This window comes from Sciurus carolinensis, chromosome 8 (assembly GCF_902686445.1).
Source record: "Sciurus carolinensis chromosome 8, mSciCar1.2, whole genome shotgun sequence".
NCBI classification, from domain to species: Eukaryota; Metazoa; Chordata; class Mammalia; order Rodentia; family Sciuridae; genus Sciurus; species Sciurus carolinensis.
The window spans coordinates 58,572,247-58,589,971 of record NC_062220.1 but is presented as its reverse complement, the minus strand read 5'-3'; the positions used below and the strand labels follow the sequence as shown (position 1 = coordinate 58,589,971).

Genomic DNA, 17,725 nt, shown 5'->3' with positions numbered 1-17,725 from the left:
TTGTAAACTGAACTATTATCTAACTATTAGAATGATAGAATGGGGAAAATGAAAAGACTAATAACAGCCCTGATTAGGGTTGGCAAGCTCTGTAAAGGGCCAGCCAGTAAACATTTTGGGTGGTCTCTGTTGCAACTATTCAATTCTCCCCTGTTAGCACAAGGGCAGCATCTGGCAGCACAGAAGTTCATGGTCATGGCTGTGTCCAGTACAATTTAGTCTATGTTCACTGAAATCTCAAATGATTTTCAAATGTCCCCCAAAATTTCTTCTTTTATTTGTTTTTAAAAATCATTTTAAAATTTAAGAGCCATTTTAGCTAATAGACCTTACAAAACTAGGCAGAAGGTTTTATTAACCCAGTGGCATAGCTCCTGATATCTGTTGGCCCCTGTGGTATTTTGAAAACCCACAAGACGAGTTAATGGATGGAAGGAGAGATCTGGAAGTTTAGATTTTGATATTGGAACAGACATAATCTACATATTTATCTTGAATGCTGCTAAATTTTGCCACCAATATGACTAAATCTATTCTAACACATTCTAAATACAATCTGCTTGAGTTTTGCATGTGATTTGCAAGATGATTTTCTTGAAGCTTAATGTACTATGAATGAGCTTTATTCCAGGAGTAACTATTAGGGACCTATATACAAGCTGATATATTTATTCTAGAAAATATGAAAACACCTTAAAACTTTCAATTTTAATTATAGAGATTTATAGTTGCAAAGTTTATATGATTAATTCAATGGATCAACTATTTCAGAGATGATATGTGTTCTTCGAATATGTTTAAATCTGTTCTGAGTCAAATTAAATTAATCTATGTTCATCTCAAATAGCAATAATATTTGTGTTTGGTAATTATGTGATTAAAACACAAATGTACTGTTGGTGAATTTTAGTCGGGTGTGGCTCAATTATTATTTTAGCAGTTTTTATATTAAAGACTATACCGATTAAGTAATGCTGCTAGTGACTAGCATTCATCCTTAGAATTAACTGAATTAATCCAGCCTCTCAAGAGTAATCTATTTTTATGTAGGCATAAACAAATGTTTCAGGGACAATGATTCCGAATTGGTTAATTATCTACTTATTCCCTGTTAAATGTTAAGAATGCCTTAGTCATGATGCTGTTAACTTTGTAGTAAAATAAAGAACCACTTACATCCTTGGAATAGGAAATAGATTAGTCTCCCCTGCAGTGCTGCTGCTTCCTTCACTGTCCACGCTATACCCACTGCCAAAGCTGCTGCCCGAAGAGCCGGTGGACACGGAGCTTTCTGCAGGCCGGTGATTGGTAGGCTTTGCTGCATGATGTGGGAAGAGTCAACACCACAGACAATAAGTGAAGCTCACCTTGATCTTCAAATGTATAATCATATGTTTTCTTAAATTATGTGTATAAAGAAAAAGCTGTAGCAAGAACCCTACATTTTCCAGCCTAAATTTCACCTTTACTTCCTTAGCCAGTAATGAGCAGGGGCAACACTAAATTACTTTGCTTTTTTTATTGGACATTAACAAAATTACTTTTAGGGAAAAACAATTTAATTTTTAAACAGTGTTAAATAGTATGTAATTATTCTGCAAGCATTGTTTTTGTGGTTTGTACAGTACAATAGTGATATGGCAAACAAAACTTTGGGCTATTTCATGGAGAAAGTAATGTAGGAAATTTTGTAGTTACAAATAGCAGAATACAAGAAACCGTTTTAATTACTTACTATATTAATGACTAATAATCTTTTTTTCTCCTTAGACATAAAGATGCAAAATAGAATAAAAACGGAATAGACAACTTAAAAAAGAGTTTGAAAATTCTGTGCTTGTTTGTGTGTGGTACCAACAATCTTCAGGAGGATTTTAAAATTTAAAGATGATTGTTTCTCCTTAGGTATTTCATGGTTTATGATTAGAATTTGTTTTAAAAGTTTCATAATTTTGATTTTGGGTATGTGAATTCACATTCCCATAGAAACATGTAAATTTATGCTGCAAATTATATAGTTGGGGTATGGTACTAATATTATTAGCAGAGTTATAGATTTAAAGGAGATTTGGGAGGAAATTTCTATGCAAAAAGAAGAAAGAGAAGGCCAGTGTTTCCTCATATTTTGGGAAGGGGGACAGAAATTTTTCTAGCAAGTTTTAAAAATTGTTGATATTAGTATTTTGCCAAAGAGAATTCAAAACCTGATGTGGTTTTGAATCCCAACCCACTGTGTATTAACTCTATGTCTGAGATTCTTCATTTGAAAACACTGGGGTCAGTAATGCCTACTTCATAAGACTGCCATACCCTCTTCTCTTCTTCAGGGATTTACTGCAATGGCTGTGTCTTTAAGTTTACAAAATCCTTGACAATGAATTTATCTTGATTTGCTTCTAAATTTAGGTGTATTCTGCTTTCTTTCTTTCTTCTTCTTCTTTTTTTTTTTTTTTTGGTGGTACTGGGGATTGAACCCCAGGGCCTTGTGCTTAAAAGGCAAGCACTCTACCAACTGAGCTAGATCCTCAGGAATTTAGGTGTATTCTAAGCTACAAAAAACTACATAAGAGTCTCTACCCTCCACAGTACATTCCTGTTCCATTAGGAGTCTCTTAGCTAGTTGACTGGATTCATGCTACTGGGGGAAGAGTTGATAATTATTTCATGATCCAAGATATCTACATGTTTCATAAGGAAAACAATAAAGTCACAACGATTCTTAATCTGGAGGATTTTTAACTAAAATAACCAAATGAAACAAAAAAGTATGGGTATTTTGTGGGAAACCATTTGAGGACAGGATATCTACCATCGAGGTAGCTAGCATCAGCTCTTGCAAAAGACTTAGCTTTTTCTTCCCTTCTTCCAATTCAGCAATAGCAGATTCTCTAAAAACACCAGGAATTTACACATCTGATTCAGTGACAGTAGTACCAGTCCCCCAAAATAGGAAAATAAAAAAAAAATTAATAATGTGTCAATTTTATATCAGGTGTTTATAAGTTGGGGACAGCTGTATAGAATAAAGGTCTGACTAGCTGGTCACCAATGTATTACCAGTCACCAGAGGACTGGAATTGCAGAAAAAAAAATAGTTACAACATTTGTGTAATATTTTGTACAATTTTGTGTAGAAGAAACCCAGACAGTGTATTTAGTGTTAAATAAAATATTTTTAAGGAATAATTTTAAAAATCTAAAGGCAATATGATTAGGATATAAAGTCATGAACATGTGTAAATTAAATTGCATAATAAATCACATAATCAGAGTAGGTGTCAATTGATTGCAAAGGAAAGCTGTCATACTTTTTGATTGGTGTTATATAATCCATCCAACTAGACGGTTAATATTTTATAGTATGAGATTAATTGAAAAATATTAATTTCCTCAAGCAAAAGAACAAGCTCAATATACTATTTTCAAAGACAATCTAAATAGACATTAATTTTAACCAACTTATCCTTACTAATTAAAACAACTTTCATGTAAGAGCAACCTCACAGTGCATCAGAATAGTCACATTATGGAAATAATACCTTATTATTTACATTTCAAAATAGTCTTGTCAACTTTGGTTTAATTTGGTGTAATTTCTAATTCTATTCTTGTTCTGGGAAATATGAGAAATATATACAGAATGTAAAACAGCATAAGATGAAGAAAGAAACAGGGCTGGAAATAAATTAAGGGAAAGTTTTTTTTTTTTTCATCTTGCCTATCTCCTTGAACAGAAATCTCATTTGGAAAGTTTGAGCAAATGCTGTCATGATTTTAAATGCAAACAAATAATATTTTAGAAAAATGTAAAAAGAAAGAAAATCAAACACAGGGATATGTACAATGGAATAAGTCTATCTAACACCTCTGCAAAGCAAGATTACATTTAACATTAAGTCTACAAAAATAAGTGAGAAGTCAGGTGACTAATTGAAATAAATCTAGATGTTTGACATTATTGTAAGCAAACATCTTGTGCCTTATTGAATTTTTCTTCACCTACTAAGTATAGTATAGATATGGACAACCAACATCTAGTGAGTTTCTGAAAATTAAATAAAAATGCAGAATGATCCTTTATTTTTTACCAGGTTTTGCCTACATTGCATAAAATGCTAAACTGTTGCTAAAAATCCAAGTATAATAGTTCTTTTTCAGATACTTGAAACAACACATGTATTTTCTAATTTCTCTTGAAACAAACCTCAAGTTAAAAAAAAACCCTCAATTTTAATAAATTATGCTAAATCTGTGTTAGTGCACCCTTTTTAATAAAAAAGTGCTTTGGACTTATAATTGAGGCTAGACTAGTGTCATTTCAAGACATCTAAAGATTTCAGCCAAATTCTTTAGTTTGCCTCTCATAATTCTTTATTGGTCTGCTCCTTCCTAAATTTATCTCCCACAATTCTTCATGTTTTTTACATTAAAGTCTACTCATATCATTCACACTGGTTCTCTTGGTTTGGTCTTTTTCTTTACAAATTTTTTATGTCCTTCTCTATCCAAGCACTTTCTTGTATCTAACTTAAACTTATATTTTCTTTGTCTTCTCAATCAGCATGACCTCTCCTAATTCTGGACACTCCATAGCATATGATATGTGTAATCATTTATGGAAAATTATCACTTTGCATTTTTGGTTATAGTTGTTACATTAATGTTACATTATTGTAAGCAGAGTCTGCATTTACTCTTGGCAACCTCCTTAAATCTTGTTCTGGAAGCATGAGAAAACATTATTGAATAATAAACATATAAATAATATGACATTAATACTTCTTTATCTAAACCAAACAATTAAAACATCTGAATTATTTTTTAACTAGAATTTCATTTTTTAATCCAAGTCTGGGTTTTAAACAAATCACATCAATCTCTTGTAAAAAAGAGCATTTGATATGGAAAGGTTGTTTTTCTCTTTTCCCCTCAATATTTTTTGACAAAAAACATTGTAGAATTAAATCTTTCTGGATTTTAAAATCAGAACTGACAAGTTTAATATGCCATATCATGTAGAAAAATATGATCAATCAACTACAAACTGCTGTTTTTATCCCAGTATCCTCAAAAACTGGTTTGATTTGAGAAAATATTTAGTGATACTGCCCTAATACTTGAAAAGCATAGGTTTTTGTACTACAAAAAGTTAGTAACAGACCATGCATATTATATCTACAAACATATATATTCACATACACGTATACATTTAAATTTAAGTGATGAAAAATAATGTGTATAGTAACTGTGTGGAAGTCATTGCTATTGCAAGTGATAGAATTTATGTTCCTCTTCCATCTTGGTATATAGGCAGTTGAAGAGCCTGGATTTTAATTGCAATATCTCTCTGTCTATGTTCCTGAAGGAAACAATATTTTAAAATGTTAAAACTAAGTATGATCTTCCATAATTTTATGATTTCAAAGTTAACAATTTAAAAATATCCTACCTCTGCCTTATATTTTCAACTTTATTAATCAAGAGTTTGAGCATATACCTACTATGCATGAATGTATTATGACCTGCATATCATATATGAAAAATGATTATTTTATAGAACTGACATTTTTACAGATAATAAAACACATTTTTAGCCATTTTTATGAGCTACATTTTTGTGTGTCTATTTTCTTTTTGAAATTTTAATTATGCAATCAAGTATCAACTAGAAGAAAGGGCGGTTGATGTACATATTTAATGGATTATGCTCACTACTGTAGAGGGGATCCCTGTGTCCTAGAAGAATAAATCTTAGAATGTTGATCATTTTTGAAACTCAATTATTGAGGGGGTATTTCAAGTAAACAAATTTTATCTTCTGTGAGGCAATTCAATCTGTTTTAAATTATCCTTTGACCTCTTCATTTTCTTTGACTATTAGATGGTTAGACATCATTGTGTTTTATTACTCCACTGTGGCTAACCTTAATTAAATCTGGTAGTGTCTCTTTGCCCATCTGTCTTCAATTAGTTTGCTCTATTGGTTTTTTCCCCCTTTACTTTACTAAAATGTGCAAAACTATCACTGTACCTACCACACGATGGCAGCACTGCACTCAGCGTCCACAGATCAAACTGTAGACTGGGGAATCTGGAAATTAGAAGCTGGTAGGAACTCTGAAAATAACCAGCTCCAGGACCATTATTCTGACTTTAGAAAACCTAAGCCCTGTAATGATTAAATAATTCATATGTCACACATTTAATGAGAAAAAATTTAAAAGCGTTAATCCACTTTTATATCACATTCAGTGGTCTCTACTGAAAAATGTAAGGTCTCTGCCTACCTCAGAATTCAGTGCTTGGAATGTATGTAGCCTGGCTGCCTGTGATATTCTGATGCTGCCTTGTCACTGTGGTCCACCATACTGCTGTTTACCACTAGTTCAGGAATAATTCATTATGTAGGTATCCTGTAATTTCCTCAATTACTTGGTTGACAGAGTATTAAATATTTTCTTTATAGACACAATCTATAGGATTTTAAGAATCATTTGAAATGATAAGAAATCAATCAATTATTTTGTATATTCCAATAGTTTAATGATGGAACTGAAGTAATGACCTACTTGTTTTAGAAATCATGTATTCAGGCAAGTTTCTTTTCTTTAGCTAGCTGTAACTTTGACTTTGCTGGTATTTACTTTAGGAACACTTTTTACTTCTCCCCTCTGCTGGCCTGCCTGCCTGCTTTCCCTTTCCTTCATTCTTCCTTCCTGCCCTTCCTTCCTATCTCTGTCTGGTTCTCTCATCTATGTTTCTGATGTTACTTTCTGTTGTTATTTTGCTGAAGGTATTTTAAGGTTTTATTTTATTTTTAAGTTTCATTTGAGCATAGATCTGAAAATGTTTGGTTTTAAGTTTTAATGTGACTTATTATTAGGGCTTTTTGTTTGTTCGTTTTCTTTTGTTTTTTTGTTTTTGTTTGTTTGTTTTTGGTATCAGGGATTGAACCTAGGGGTGCTTAACTGCTGAGCCACATCTCCTTTTTCTAAAAAAAAAAAAAAATTTTTGTTTTGTGACAGGGTCTTGCTAAGTTGTTCAAGGCCTCACTAAGTTGTTGAGGCTGACTTTGAATTTATGATCCTCCTGCTTCAGCTTCCTGAGCTGCTGGGATTATAGGTGTGGGTCAATAATGAGCGCAGCTATTATTTGAACTTTGTCTAATCACATGTTTTGTAATTTCCTGTTACAGTTCAGTTATTAATTTAAGAAGAGATGTTGCATCTTATAAGTAGTACTTAAGAAATTTATATATTTTTCTAAATCTATTTCAGTGTATTCATTGTCTAATTTGGAAATCATTGAAGAAAATAGGACACTAGAAAAATGACATAGTTCATATATAGCTATTTGAGGCAATGTTCACATACCTACAAATTACAAGTTTTCCTGAGTAAAACTATTGAAAATAGATAGCTTTGACATCTATACAAATCATTTGTAAATTCTTAAGTGGGACAGTTGAAGGAAGGATGTCATTTGAAATATCTTTAAAATGACAAAATACTAAATGGATAATACATATATCACATATACACATATACCTGGCATACTAAGGTATTACAAATCATCAGAAAAGAAATGTTGCAGTCTTTTTTCCTTATAAAAAATCAAACCATGCTCCTTAAGATATTCCATATTCATATAACTTCTTTAAGAGACAGAGATGGAAATATGATGTCTCATTTGTTTTATCCCAAAAAATTTGGTAAAGCTCTTAATGCTGTTTGTATTTTTCTCTTGCCATTCATATTGGCCTTATGAGTGAAGTTTCCAAAATATTTTAATGAAGAATTCAATCTGCTTTTATCTCAAGCTATCAGTAATTTGCAGGTGTTTCCTATACATACTAATCATTCACTATGGCACTGTAGATAACAGGATCAATGATCAGTTCAGAGAACTGAAAGAGTGTATAAAAATGAGAGTAAAGTTAGTTTAATGATGTGGTAATAAAACTATGATGGTACTGAATACTATAATCCTTATATTTATCCTATGATTTGTTTTTTAAGTAGATCTTCCCTTTTTGAAATTATTTTGGTTAGGAACTGATTTTGGAAAAAGTCACTTAAGTACGACTTATCTGGGGACTAAAATTTCATCGTGAATGTTGGAGGAAAGTTTGATTAAGACATTATCATATATGGAAATTAAAATTCCTTTCCTTTTATCTTTAATAAATTTTGGCTATAGCTTTAGCTATGTTCAAATAAAGAGAATGAACAAAAATGTATCAAGTGATAAGTTGCAATTTTGTGCTAAAAAACTAATGCAATAAACATTTTTATCTTTAAAAGATTAATAATAAGGAGGATCAGATTTGAAAGAACATTCTAGAGCTATATTAATTTTTCATAGACAATATTTCAGCATTCATTTCATTCTGTTTGAAGCAGAAATATTGTCTTGAAGTTTGTTTGTGCTAATCCTGCATTAGGTTGTAAGAGAGGTATTTCTAAGAGCTGACAAGCAAAGGAAAAACACAAAAACAAAAACAGGAAAGAAAATAGGCTACTTTAAAACATGCCAATTGACTGCAAGGCAATTCTAAAAATAGTCATTTAAAGAAATGTCATATAATCCTAAAACCCTGACCCTTATATCACAAATATTTTGATAACAAAGGTATGATCTAAGTGAAATCTTAATAGATTGATTTATAAAATTCTGCCCAAAGGAAGTGGAGTGCATCTCCAGTGTACATAAATAATGAATTAATAATAGCAAACTGGTATATGACTAATGCCACAACAAACATATAATTCAAATTTGGTTAAGGGTCAAGGAGGAAACTTAGATAATTATTTGAGAATTGCATATGCAGACCACAAGATCTAGCCTCCTTAGTTAATTTCCAAACTGCTCATTGTCAAATACTTTCCCTCCTCCTGTACTTGGTTTTATCTTAGTGAATTATAAAAATTATGAGGGAAAATCAGAGTCAGAACAAATAAAAATATCATTGATTCTATTTCCCAGATGTTTCTAAACAGGTCAATGACTTCCTTTCTTTCTCATCTCAGTTGGAGATAGACAAACTCAATTCTGTCATACTTTACATTTCTTCCCAGATACTTTAAACTATATTTAATAAATATTACTAGGATGAGAGATTGAAAGGGATGAGGATTATTGTCTGTTATATTTGCTGCAGTGTCAGACAACTTGAAGGGATTCTGGAACAAAATACGTGCTCAAAAGATTAAGCAAATGTATGCTTGAATGTGAATAAATGATGAATATATGGAATTCAGGTAATGCTTGTTTTAGGTGACAAATAACATTTTCAGAACCTCCTTCTTAAAGTATTTAAAATCTCACTAAATTATATAACCAAAATTAAGGATCAGATCTAAGAGTTTAGACACTCAATTTTTCCTCAAATTTGAATCAAAATCAAAATCTTCAGTTTTTCTATTGTTTATGCCAACAAAGTTCGTAATATTAATTGCAAATTAATGGAGACAAGCAATGCAGATAATATGATGGAAGAGAAAAGGAACTAATAGTATATAAATAATTGTTTTCCACTAAGTTTTCCTTTCAAGAGGAGATCAAAAATAATTTTTTTTCTGCCTTTATAAAACTCCCATCACCCATATTAGGTTTGAAGCAACTAGAAGAAAGTTGAGGTGCAACTTACCAGTCAGATTTCAAAAGGAAGAAATAATGAAGGTGGAAATAAAATCATAATTCAATCTAAATCATGCCCAATGAAAAATATTTTTAATTTGCTATATAAATAAAAATTGTCATTTGTTGATCTTAATAATTATAAATTAACATTAAGGAGAAAGAAAAGAATGGGTTCTGAAATGCAATAGAAGAGATATACAAGGCACAGAAAATTTGGACACAAATATGATGTCTTAGAAGAAAGCCTTAATTATCCAGTCTTTGGCTATTGTAAAAATTATGACTGTACATAAGATATAGGTCTGTGGGTCTTTAAACATTTGGTCTCAAGATCCCGTTTATGTTCTTAAAAATTACATAATAATCCAAAGAAATTTATATAGGATATAGATATTGATATTTATCACATGCAAACTTAAGAAAACTTGAAAACAGTCAACAAGCCCATATTCCTTTATCCATCAAAGAAATGCTGTTTTGACTCCTGAAAACTCCACTATACACTTAAGAATGAGTGTAAAGGCATATAACATCTTGATACTAAAGTTTTTGATCTTGCAGGGACCCCCAGGAGATCAGTGGTTACATTTAGAGTATTACTGGTCAAGACCTATGCTGGTGGAAATGAAGAACTATGAGAATAAGAAATCAGTTATCATCAGCTTCTTTGATTGTCATTACAGACACCAAGATCATGTTATGGTGCCTTTCATTTTTCATTTTATGTAGTGAAAATATATCACTTGTTAGCTATTTTGAGAAAATTTATTATTTATATTATTAATTTAAATTGTCTTTATTCAGAACTTGCTTCATTCAGAACTTGCTTCACACCTCTAGAAGTATTTATGGTCTCAATTAAAAAGTATAGGTAGCATCAAAACTTGCTTTGCTGTTCTACCTTTGCTTAAAACAAAACAAAAAATATTTTATGGTGCATAGAAACCCAGAGTAAATAATGAAAACTGGCAGGCTAAAACAATACAGATTTTTCCCAAAGGGGATTGTCTGTACATGACATCTTTTAATATTCTTGTATATTAATAGTTGTATGAAGCAAAAACAGTGATTTAGTAGTTATTTACTTTATGAAATGTCATTAGCAATAAGAATGCTTTAAAAGATGCCAAAAGTATAATAATACATCTGTATAGACATTTAAGTAGTTATAAAAATGTCCATCTTCTATTTTTATCTAAACACCAAGTTCTTTTTATATAGAGTCAGGTAAAAAAAATAATGATCTAAGAACCTGGAATCATATTTGAATTTAAATATTTCATGAGGAGAAGCAGATTTTACTTCTACGTTCTTTTCAAGAACAAATACAGCAAAATTTTTATTTCACTGTCTTTTCTATAGTTTTAAATATAGGGATCCAGGCTCTTGGCATTTACCAAGCGTTTTTCTTAAAACTTGAACTGCCTTATGTAATTTGTGATATTAGTAATTTCATTAGTGTTTGTTCAAATTATCAACTAAATTTATTACTTGTATCTTTCAGTATTTTTGAACAGATTAATATATAAAGCTGTGATTGTGTCTGTTATTTCTATTTACACATCTAACAAACACAACATCCCAATCAAAATTCTATATTTCTGATATGATTTCTTTTAAAATTCATAAGTATTTTTGGTTTCTTGATAGTTAACTATATATTTACACATACAGCACAGTAATAGAGTAAAGATAAAAAGGAATTTTTTACAGTCTGGCTCAGTACACATGACGACTCCCCCATTCTATTTTATACCCACATCACTCACCACCCCAATTCATCCTGCATAATGGAGAATGGGTGAAATATCATGGTTTTACAAAATGTGTGTAATATATGTTGATGAAACAGAAAAATAATCAAGTAATTCATGGACAGTTAAAATGTGAACTTAGGCAAAACTGTTAAGTAGTCAAATGGTGTCCTTGGTATTCCTCCACTCCTTTTGAGTGGAGGAATCATTTCCCTAGTTCCATGACCCCTCCATCCCAGATGAGAAAGCTCCTGGCCTCATGATCATATTGCACCCTGACTGTCCAGTGTCCCCACTGTGTCTCCATCAACCTTCCCATAGTCCATGCTTCTCATTTCTTTCTTCCATTTACTTGCCTTTCTTGTTTTTCCTCAGGTCCTGTTCCCTGGTAGTAATTTTATGAACTGACTTTCTGAAAATGATTTGCTCCAGCCCAATGTAAAATAATTTGCATTTAAAAAAACGTGCTTTTCTGAGTATTTATTGATAAACTAAAATCATGTCATAAATAGTATTTAAAGGAGTTTATTAATAAGATTTCCTCTTCTTAGATCCTGAATTGATAATTCCATTTTCATTATAGAGGCTCATGGTTAGATCAATTGACTGAAGTATAGCAATGTTGAAGCCAAATTTAAGATTTAGATGGGTCAGTTGGTTTCCTTTTGTGTCAGGTGAAATGAACATAAAAATCATCATTGTGGACCAGATCAAAGTACATGGATGGCTTGGTGGAGATCTACAATCACTATTGGAAAAGACCAAAATTAGCCATTGATGGCAGATCATTGGATTCACCTTCAGAAATGAAGGTTCATAAATAAGAGAGTGTCATATGATCAGAATGTGATTGCTATGCATTTACTGGCTGTGACTCTGCATGTATAGCAGATATATTTCTGCTAATAAATTCAAATAACTAAATAAATATTTGAAAATGCATATGCAATCATTCTAAGAAGATATGGAAACTCTCAAAAAACATTTTAATTTTCACACACAACCAAAAATGAATGCCCTTATCCCCAGAGAACAAACAACTTTGAAAACTGAAAATTATTCAAATTGATTCTCTCAAGTTTTGTTAGATGTTTGCTGTGTTCACATCATTGCAGTTTCAATTTTCTTGTTATTTTAAATTTCTCAGGGTTTTATTTTTTAAAATGTTTTAATTTTTTTTTGCACAAACACATTGAAATGAGGAATGTCAAATTTGTTTTTATTAACCATGTACATACAATATTAAAGCAGATTTCCCCTCCAAATGAACCGATTCTTATTTCTCTTATGATTTCTCCTTACTTCCCTTATAAGCCCTATTCTTTCCAGAAACAGAGAAGGCTAAATTCCTTCTGACCAAAAGTGATCTTCTACTTTGGGTCAGAAGAAAATGAGACATTGATTAGTTACTACATTTTGTAACCAATAATTTGCTCCATTCCCAGAGCCCGTTGACTCCCCAACCCAGCCTCCCACTACCACTTGCCCAGGAGAGCAACTCCCACAGAGTGATGGCTTGGTAAGAGTCTGGCAAGGCAACACATGCATATGAAACTCTTGTTTGAAAGGTGCCGCAAATGAGCTTTATTGAAAGTGGAGTCTCCAGCAGCGGTCTGTGGAAGTAGCTTCAGGCTTTTCTCCTACAATTCGGCCACACCACAAACTGGCTTTCATATTTCCCTCATGCAACTTATTTAATAATTCAGCTTCCCATCTATCCTCTTCCACCTGTCCCAACAGCTCTTGTTTTATTGCCCAGAGAGAAGGGTATGTCTACCCATCCTGTATGATCTCTAAACTTAAAACTCAAAATCCCAAATCTTAATATAAAACAAAAAGACAGAAATTTTCAAATTGCTTTTAAAATTTAATGTATTAGTGTTGACTACATTATTCTTCCAGGTTTTAAGAATACTTTAATTTGTTTTGATTTTGGTATGGTTCTCAAAGACGTAAAATAAGAAAACAAACAAACAAACAAACAAAAAAAAAAAAAAAAAAAAAACACTACATTCTAAACTCTCTTCCCTGGCTGGTATCGCTTTCTAAAATAGTAGGACCTGCGATCGACCAAACCAAGGAGATTGGAAAAAAAACGCTTTCAGGGATTTCTAAATACAAACACAGAGTTGTTAGGCATCAGGATGATTTGGCACAATCTGTCTAATCTTTCCCTTCAGATGCCCTAGCATGCAACTAAACCCCAGAGGGAGAGAAAGAGTTCCTTTTGGCTCACTCCATAATTCTTGCTTGACCCATATATCATGCTAGTTCAAGCAGAAATCTGCTGAGAAGCTTACAAAAATATTTGAAAAGCTCTTTAGGGACAATTTTGTCACCCTTGATAGAAATGCCTACAGATGCACACAGCTTCCTCTACAGATCCTGCCTACTGACTCACTGGGTTTGTGCAGCAGGAACATTTCTTCCATGGCTTTTTAAGTTTCCAGCCCTTGGAAAGGAGGAATGATGCAGGTAGAGAAAGTCTAAAGTGCATCCTGCCACCATTTCTAATAATTTGCAGAAATTTTAGTGATAAATAACCAATAGGTAAATGACAACTGTTTTTATTGATATCAGGGGTTTGATATTGAAAGATCCCATCAATTAAAAAAGCAAAGGTCTGAGAGTCACAAGACAAGGGCTATAGTTGCTGGTCTGGAAAATTTCTAGCTATATTCTTAAATCAACCATCCTACCCCTCTGACTCTCTGATTGTTCACCCATAAAACAGGGATAAGAATATCTGAATGACCACCTCATCCACTTGGTGTGATAAAATGAGAAATGGATGACAAAACACTCTCTACAAGGTGAAGAACTATTCAAATGTAGAACATTATTTTCAGAATGCAGGTGGGATTATATGAACTCCATTGTGAGGATTGAAAGGGAGACTTCTATCTCAATATGTAAAATTATTACTAATACTTCTAAAGGCCATGAACTTGGGAATAGGAGCCTGTTGCTTTTATATGTTTATATCTCCATCAGTTTCTTTTTCCAAATTTTAAACACATTTCACTGCATTTTATGTAAATTTAATCCTGTAGTATGTTTGCTATTAGGCAGTTGGCATGGTTCAACTTTATTATTGGTTAATTTATAATAGGGAAAAAATACATTTATATTTTAGAAAATAGCATTTTATCTACTATTAGGAAAACATTAAAAAAAGAAAGCATGCTATGTTATCTAGTTTTCCTTTTGGTTATATTTTCAATACAGTGATTTCTAATTCATTAATAGCACTTTAAAGATAAGCATTATCTGTTTGAGCATTATTCAAAGAAAAGGGCTTAAAACATTTTCATATAGATTTTAAGAGCCACATCTATGATAAAAATCTTACAAAATAATTATATAAATACTTAAATCACAATACATAAAAATAAAGCATGAAATAAGGGAAACATTTGATTACTGTGCCATTTGTAAGTAATATAATATTCAAGTAAGAAAATGAATAATATGAAGAAATCACCTGAACTTATTTGATTGAAGAAAAGGTGAGAGGTAGACTTTTAAGTACTTTTGGAAAGTACCGGTAAGACCAGAAAGGACAGGGAAATTGTGCACTGGTGCTAATTTATAATTGTGAAAAAAACACTTATTCAAAATTATACTAATAAACTCTTTCCTTATTTACTGAAAAATTTAAGAAACATCTCAGTGGTTTACCTTCATATTGCCCTATACGTCCATTACCCCAAATATCTAACTAGTTGGGGAAAAGGCATATTAAATGTTTTTAATTTTCTGAAAATAAATAAAAATTAATAGATGAGTACAAGACTTTAATTTTGTGGCAATACTCATAAAAGTGAGTGTTTTAAGGTTGGAAAATACTTGAGAAGGCTAATATTGCTATCCTAGTATTTTTTTAAAATCTTTTTTTAAAAAAGGGTTTAAATTAATTTTGGAAATTATTTGAAAAACATGCTAGTTTGATTCTTGTCACTGGCAATGGTGCATTTTGTTGGGGAAAACTCCATGAATGCTGGGGTCAGGTGAGGGACAGATAAACTTCCTTTCCTTTTTGAATATAACTATGGGATCTCGGTTAGCTGTTTCTCTAAGCAGGGGCTCATGGAATTTACTTTCCTCTATACTGGTACCTGAGAAGATTGCTAATAACAGTGGAAGTGTTGCCTGGGGTAGCCCAATTCCATTATCTGCGTTTTTTAATGTAAACTCTGATGCTTCCATTGGTAATGATTTTCTTTCTATTTTGTTTCTAATGTGAATTTTGTTCTGTTCCCAAATGTTTCTATCATTACAACTGCCACTAGTAATGGAAAAGTAACTACACTCTACTGCAACGATTCAAATGAGAAAACAAAAACTGACACATTTTATACTGCATCATATAACAATGGCTCAGAACCCAGTAGTTTATGAATGAAATAAAGATACTTTATTTATTACACAGGCACTTGGATATTCACATGCCCAACACATCTGATACACTTAACAACTATGGAAACACGAATGGAAAATGTCTGCTTGTAGGATCGAGAAAATTTCACCATGGAAAGGTGAATGAGTGCATTGACAATTTTTCCTTTACTTTCCTCTAAGAATTTCCAAAAGTTACACTTCAAATAATATGCAACAAAAACTGATCTACATTCCAACTGGTATGCTAACTTGAACTGTGAGCATTTTAAACTTTTATCACAATGCAACATATTTATAGTCATGCTTGAACAGATTAGGTTAGTAGCATGCATTCCATTCTGCAATATGAATACTGTTAATCTATTTCCCAACAAAAGTCAAATGATGCCCAGTGCATAGAAAAATACAAATCACTGTAGTCAATATATTACGAGACTGATCTTGGGACTTACATGGTGATGATGAAGTCCTAAAATGCCATGCCCACAAAAGCACATTAAAAAGTGGATAAACATTTTATCAGACAATCTCTAAAAAATTAAAGATGAGAACTTTAAATTTGGGGGATGTTCTTGCTGTGTGCTTTGAACAGGGCCTTTCTGCTCACCTCCTTCTGGCTTGACTGGTCCATCAGACATCACCTTCCTGAGGGCTAGCTGGCTTTGGTCTTGGTTGCCATTGGCTGGTGGAGGCAGATTATCAGACTGAGTTCTTTGAATGGGGAGGACTCCTGCTATGCTGTGTCTGTGCTGCTTCCTGGCATGATTAGACTGACCGCTTTTATGTGCTGCTGTGGCAGTGTGGGTGAAATGGAAACCCAGAGTATGTACCTCAGATGGAACCAGCTTAAATGTTATTCATGCAAACAGAAGTGTTCTTTTGCTCTATTTCAATTGTGTTTTCAAATGCCAAAATGACACCACATGCACAGCACTAGAGGACGTTAAAACTGGCTGTTTCTTTGAAAATGATGACTGGGGAGATGGGAAAACAACCATCTATCTCACTGCCTGGCTGATGCCATGTGGAAGTAACAGTGCACCTACACTGGTGAAATACCTGCACTTGAGTTTGTATATATCGATTGGTTATATTTTCACAAATAAAGTGAAAAACAAAACCCAGCAGTTAAATGGGTGAACTGCTATACTTTGATTGATTTACAGCTACTAGACACAGCACATCTTGACTTTTAAAGGATTTCAATAATTAGAAAAAAATAACCTGTAAATTCTCTGTTATCATATACAAAGTGTGATCCAACAGAAGGGACCAATTGTGCTCCTTAACGAGGTCACATTACCTCATCACATATGCTCATACATACATCAATAATATATACTTTTTAGAATATATGAGATATGATTTTCTTCACAGATTTTTCAAAAAGACTAGGAAGTTTCACGCATGGAAAGCTACAACATCTCACATGCATAATTTCTTCATGTTTTAAAGCATTGGTTTGAAATGGCTTTTTCCCCTAGGTTCTAGAACTTGACTATTAGTCTCAAGACTCTTCTGTCTAAATTTTGAGTGTTTTCAGGTGCAAGAATCTCATTGCTAATTTTCTACGAATACTTTGTGTGTGTGTGTGTGTGTGTGTGTGTGTGTGCGCGCATGCGTGTGTGCTTTTTTGTGTGTAATGCTTGGAAAATTGGCAGCTACTTGTGCTTATAATTCCTGCATTCTAAAGAATATTTAAGCACACACAAAAAGGACACACAACACTGCTTTGCCTGCAAACATCACAGACACAGCTACCAAATACTATGAGCCAGGGTGGATGGATGGTGGAAACAATGGAGAAACAGCCAGTTTTATTGCAGTCTATGTAAATTAAAATAAAATAAAAAAACTGAATAAGAGAGAGCATATTTATGTATTGATACTGTTCTTACACGAACAAAAGGACAGAGAACAGAGTGAGC

General features: G+C 32.5%; 1 protein-coding gene across 1 annotated transcript in view; it reads right to left on the bottom strand.

Annotated features, from left to right (window-relative positions):
* Positions 1-17,725, bottom strand: part of Pclo (piccolo presynaptic cytomatrix protein) — a 423,596-nt gene that overhangs the window by 63,722 nt on the left and 342,149 nt on the right. Inside the window, exon 21 of the mRNA XM_047560916.1 lies at positions 1,177-1,318. Coding sequence (XP_047416872.1) covers positions 1,177-1,318 — 142 coding nt within the window. The remainder of the gene's footprint in view (positions 1-1,176; positions 1,319-17,725) is intronic.